We start from the raw sequence: 6,000 nt of genomic DNA, 5'->3' as shown, positions 1-6,000 counted from the left end.
AGCTCTCATGGGCAGCTGTGAATGCACATCCAGGTTCCTGGCAGTAGGACTGCATGGGAACTCTTTTCTGTAAGGTGGAAGCAGGAAGGTGATCCGGGACTAAGTCATCAGTACTCCTTCTCCTGTCCACTACAACTTTGTTACTTCTAATTATCAGCCTAAATAAAATCTTTGTAGTTTGTACCAAATCATTTTGTGACAAGACTTTCAGTTTAACAGAAGCTTCCCCTCTCATATTGGTCCCCCTGTCCTAAATTTGGTGACATATAATACTAGCAACAAATAACTTCATAATTTAAAATTTGCATAGTGCCATTTCCCTTTTCCTTACCTTTTTTTTTTTTTTAATTACACTGTGCAATTTTACAGCCAGCTTCAGAATCACTGGTGTCTGGGTTTTTTTGATCTTGTGAATAAAATGCGTTCTAGCAGCTACACAAAGAAATTAATTAATTTGCAGCTTGAACTACAAATACAAAACTACAGTACAAAAATACAAAACCTAAAAGCAAAACCAACTTAATATTGTGCATGTATACTAGCAGGCCTAAATGACATCCAATGGCTCTGAAGATTCTAAGTATGTAAACACATTTCATTTCATTTTGGATGCAGAACAGAAAACAGGAAGTAACGCAACCAGCCAACTCATCTGCAGTTGCTAATTTCAGGAGAGGATCTCTCATGTGGAGATTCACTAGTTACTGTATTTCAGTTGATTTCTAAAGCAAACTGCAACAACCTTGAATTTAATTTTACTGTATAAGACTCCAATATAGTCTGTTTATTATCATATCTGACTTAATGAGCAGAGCATAACTTGCACCTAAATCCACGTCTATATCTACAGTTTCTTTTATTTTGTAAGAGCTGGTGCTTCTGAGGTTGGAAGATAGTCAGAACTTATCTGTTACTTTCCCACCCTCCTACTAGCCCAGCTTGTGCTGCAGCCTCTCTCCTAGAGTTGTGAACTCAGGATGGCCCAAACATCTACGCTGAAGCACTTCCAAATAAAATGCCCATTAAAATGGTCAGAAATGTATTTAAGGACGAGGTTGTTTTTTTTTTTTTTTTTTTTTTTAAATAGTATCGATCTCCAGCATCACTGCCACTAGCACCAGAGGACTGTTTCCTACACGTACACAGGCCGAGAGCCCCAGGGCCTTGTCTGGGTTTTCTCACACCTGGCACTTTCCAGAGCAGCCGATGCCCACGCAGGCCCCGCGCCAGGCTCCGGCCGGGCCCGCCGTCCCACAGCCGGTACTGGTGCTGCTCGGGCGGGCCCAGCGGCACAGGCCCGGCTGCAATTCGCGCCGAAGGAGAGGCCGGAGCTGTCAGCACCTCTCGCCGAACCCGGGCCGTGCGGCGGGCAAGGCCGAGGCCTGCCGAGAAGTGCTAGGCCTGGCCCCGCCAGCTCCGCTGCTGTGACAGGCGGCCTGCTAGCAGCCGCCCACGCCGCCTACAGCCGCCGACACCCTTCCGTGTAAGGGCAGGGGCAGCTCCGCGCTCCCGGGGCCTCCGGGGTCCGTCCCCAGCCGGGCCGGGCCCCTCGCCGCGGGGCGGCGGCGGGCGGGCGGGACGATCCGGCCCGCAGCAGCGCCGCGCAACAACGGCGCCCCCTGCCGGCCGCACCGCTCCCCAACGGTGCGGGCGACGGGCTTCTCGCGCTCCGATTGGACGAGCCCCTCGCGAGGGGGTGGAGGGACCTCATGTGAGCACGGACGAGTGGCCTTTTCTGTCGGCCGGCGCCCCCTGGTGGTGGCCGGCGCCTCCCGCTGCGCCGGGCATGGAGCGGGGCAGCGCGGCGGCCCCGGCCCCGGCCCCGGCCGAGGACGGCGAGGGCTGCGCGGGCCTGTGGGAGCTGCCGGTGGAGTGCTGCGAGAGGCGGCCGGAGTGCGGGCGCTGCAGGTGACGCGCGGGGCCGGGTGGTGGAAGAGCCGTGGGCTCGGCGGGCCCTGGCGGCATTCGCCCCGTGCCGCGCTTCGGGAGGCTGCGCTGAGGGCCCGGGGCGGCGCGTCCCCGTGGTGGCGGGGCGGGCGAAGGGGAGCTCGGGACAAGCGGGGTCTGGTTACTGAGCAAGGGGCCAGGACGGGAGTTTTGGTGCACCCGGAGGCCCTTTCACCTCAGGAGACCGCCTTCCCTGCGGGCAGGCCCTCCACGCCTGCACCGGAGGGCTTCAGGCAGGCTGGTGTAAACGCTCTTAAATTTATTTATTTATTCATTTATTTTTTTAAGAAGTCTTTGGTTCTCACTAGGCGTGTAAATTTGTCTGTACCAGGTTAGCTCCCAACCTCCCTGTCCCAGCACAGGGTGCCTCCGTGACACCTGGACAAGGTGGAAAATATTCCCTGGAATCTGTGGGAGCGCCTTGTAGCCTGATTCTGTTTCTGCCTGTGTTGTGTCCTTCTAATGGAGTGAGCTGGCAGTATCTCGGTTGCTCCTGAACTGAAAAGTTCATGCAAAGCCGCCAAAGAAAAACAATTGCAGTAGCTGTATTGATTTCACGTTTCTGTTGATCGGTAAAACAAGTAGAAAGGCATGTAATTTTGATAACAATGTAGTTGTAGTCTCTTTAAAGCTTCAGAGTTCAGGAGCTTTTTTTGGGTGAGGTTCCTGTAAAGTCTTTTAAATACTCTTTCTAAAAAGTTGATGAGGTTTACTAGCAGTGGTTATGTAAAAATTCTGATATCCAAGTTCGACTTCATCATAAAAAATACATATTGTGTAAGTCATAGTATCTGTAGATGTATACTATAAAAAAGCAAAACAGGGGCAATAGTTAAAGCCCAAAGATGAAAACTGAGCAGAAGCATGGCACTGCCTTTTGCTGCTCTCTCTTTTTTTTTTTCCCAGAATTTTAGCTCAGGGGACTTCTTGAGCCAGGTGTCGTTTTGTGTTTATTTAATATGCCCCAGTAGGGTGTGGGTTGTGTTGTTTTTTTTTTTCCTTCTGTGAATCTCTCCAGTCCTTCTTGAACCCATGTACAGTTCTTGTATCCACAATATCTGGCTCACAAGAAGACACCTCAGGCCTACAAACTCTGGGTGGCAATATCATCTTTTAATTTATTTTTGTTCTGGTTTCTGCCTTCCACTTTTGGACACAGTATTCAAAGTGTGAGCAAGCCAGAGATTTATACCTTCGGTGATGTGTTTCTGCTTATTTTTATACGAACCCCTCCTTGTGCTATGGCTGCTTAGTTTCCTAGTAAGCTTTTGGTAAGGGACTTTGTTAAAAGCCTCTTGGAAAGCCCAAGTTGATTTTTGACAACTACAGCACCCTCACCCACATATTTGTTGAATCTTTGAAAGATCTGTTTTGAACTTTGAAAGATAGTTTTGAAAAGCAGAATTTTCTTTTGCAAAAGCCATGCCAGTTCTTCTCATGTAAATCATGTATTTTTGTAAGTGTTCACAAACTATATTCTTAAATAGAGATGCAGCTTACATTAACAGTTTGATTTGTTGCAGATTTTAGAGAGCTGCTTGCTTTTTAAAAAATAAGGACAGTAGCAATTTTTTAAAAACTAAAGTTTTGATGGAGATTATGATGCAAGAGTGAATTGCGTACTCAGTCTATTTTTGCACTTTATCTCCATCCTCTTCCTCAGGAATGTAACTAAATTATGCATGTCTTGTCATTGAGCACAGCATTCTGCAGCGTGAGTTGGAGTAAAAGTGAATAAGCCGGTGACTTAGGGTACATCTTGGGAAGGAGTATCATGAAACCTGGTTACTACCCATACCATTATCATGATGGTGGTGGTTGGGGGCAGGTATTTTTAACTGAATCCTGCAATTTTCTAAACTATAGAGTAGGTTTTTCCTGTAAAGCACCTTAATGAATGTGATTTAGGAGAATTTGGAATCCGTGTTTATAGCGGTGATGGTCTGAATTCAGTACAAAAGCACAGAAGGATGCTTTCTCTTTAGCATCATCTGGTGATTCCTTATGGGGACTGACTTAAGGTTTAGGCATTTTATTTTATATGGCATGACAGCTGATTGCAGCTTTTTTATTTTATATGGCATGACAGCTGATTGACAGGTGATTGCAGCTTTCTAACAAGTACTCAATCAGTCAAGATGTGAAAAGGAAATGTAGGAGTAAGGTAGATAAGTTTTTATTTTGGATAACGTGAATGGCTTGAGCATCCTGAAGGAACAGAATGTTTCCAAGTGTTAAGGGTTTGAGGCCTTCTATTGCCTATGGTGTGAAAAAAATGCTAGGATTTGTGGTAGCTTGTGGTGAAGAATTAGAATTAAGTGATGTGATGAAATTTTACTTTTTATAGTGTTTTTTTGTGTGTTTAAGTGCCATGTTTTTTTAAAAGAAAAAATTGTGGGAAATGATCCTACTCATAGTCGGTGTTCAAGATAGCAAATGGCTGGTGCAAATGAAGTTGACTTTATGCTGTCTTATTCTTGAGGCTACAACTCAATAGATATTCTACCAAAACCAAAAGGTGAGTGATGATAAACTTTGAATCTCTGTTGGTTATTTGATCACTTCTAAAAGCTTTCTCAGCTGATGTAATGTTCAACTTGCTATCAGAAGTTCAAGCCCCATACCCAAACATTTACATTGGAGAATAAGCGTAATATAGTTTGCAAGTTGCTATTAGCATGTAAAACAAAAGCAAGGCCTACAGTTGAAGCCATATAGGACATGAATTTGACTTTGTGTTGTAACACTCTGACAGCAGTATAACCTTTTGAATTTGTGTCCTTGTGAGGGTCAGAGTGTGGTCTTTTTTCTAGATGCCTGCTGTGCTGTTAGGGAAAAAGTCTTTTGGTAGCGCAGAAGCAATAAATGCGCAGTGACTTGTTGCCACGTATCTTGACTGTGCCTGTGCAGAATTTTGCTATAGTAGGAGAACTTCTGAGGAATGTTTTCAGGAAAAACTGTAAGATTTTTTTTTTTAACTGTGAGAATCATTTATGATCTATGGGCATTGCTAGGTGTCTTTTTGTGAGTGATCACAAATCCTTCCTAGAAAGAGTCCTCTACTTTTGCAGGAATAACTGATGTTGTTGAGTTAGGATTACAACCACTGGTGTTTCCTCAAGTTCTGCTATGATATATGCTGTTACACAGTATTTGTATTTCAAGACAAGAAAAAAAAAAAAAGAGAGAAGAAATAACTCTAATCCTTTAATAGAAATGCTCCCTTTGCCTATATCTAAAACATTACAGATATTTTACTTAATCTGGGTACTGTGTGCATGCTCTTAATTTGTTAAGGTTCATAGATTGATAATGACATGTGATAACATAGTGCTGCTTCATATTTTGAGAAAAAATAGAATGTTCTTACATAAGCATCCCATACTTCTTAATAACCCTGTTAAGTCATATAAAGTGTGAAGAAGCAATGTGATCTTTCTTATATGCCATAAATATATGCAGTTGCTTTATAGCACATTGTTACAGTATTACACATATGGAAAATATAAATGTGAATTTTAAAGTTTAATTAACAATATCAGAGAAAGTTAAATAAGCATGCATGGATTCTTTTAGCAGTGCCTGCTGCAAGAAGATAGCTTCATAGCCTTTGGTTTCTTTGATGTTCTTAAAAGTGAACTCTAGACATTTATTTTCACTGTTCTAAGTTTATTACAATTTTTCACTTCTAAAAGGTATTGATTCCTTATCACTGCTTAAATAAACTTATTATGTGGCTGAAACTGAGGTTCCTGTCAAGCTGTCAAAGTCCCTCTTGTCAGAGTCCAGTATTCCCTGATGAGATTCTAGATATTCCACACAGGGAAAGGCTGAAAGTTTAATAGCAGGTTTACTTATTTGGACAAATCTGACGTTACAGAAATTTTGATTTAGTGGAGTGATATGAAATCACAACAGAAGCACAATATAGCAATTGCAATCTACAGTGGACATTGGATCACAATAAAAATGTGATTACCCGTCTCTATACGCTAGCCATCACTACAGTGTGCATCCTCCCTTGCCAAGAAGGAATGCATGGGTTTAACCCAG

The 6,000-nt window shown here is 43.7% G+C and overlaps 1 protein-coding gene across 5 annotated transcripts in view; it reads left to right on the top strand.

Annotated features, from left to right (window-relative positions):
- Window positions 1-1,767: 1,767 nt before the first annotated feature.
- The window catches only part of DTWD2 (DTW domain containing 2), a 96,718-nt gene continuing 92,485 nt past the window's right edge, over window positions 1,768-6,000 (top strand). For all 5 annotated transcript variants that reach the window (XR_008463704.1, XR_008463703.1, XM_054184903.1 and 2 more), the window contains exon 1: window positions 1,768-1,908. Coding sequence is in view for 3 of the 5 variants with exons in the window: in XM_054184903.1 (XP_054040878.1) it covers window positions 1,787-1,908 (122 nt within the window). In the remaining 2 variants the exon portion in view is untranslated. The remainder of the gene's footprint in view (window positions 1,909-6,000) is intronic.

The sequence above is a fragment of the Rissa tridactyla genome, chromosome Z, assembly GCF_028500815.1.
Source record: "Rissa tridactyla isolate bRisTri1 chromosome Z, bRisTri1.patW.cur.20221130, whole genome shotgun sequence".
In the NCBI taxonomy this organism is placed as follows: Eukaryota; Metazoa; Chordata; class Aves; order Charadriiformes; family Laridae; genus Rissa; species Rissa tridactyla.
The sequence above is the reverse complement of the archived record's forward strand: the minus strand, read 5'-3'. Positions and strand labels throughout refer to the sequence as shown.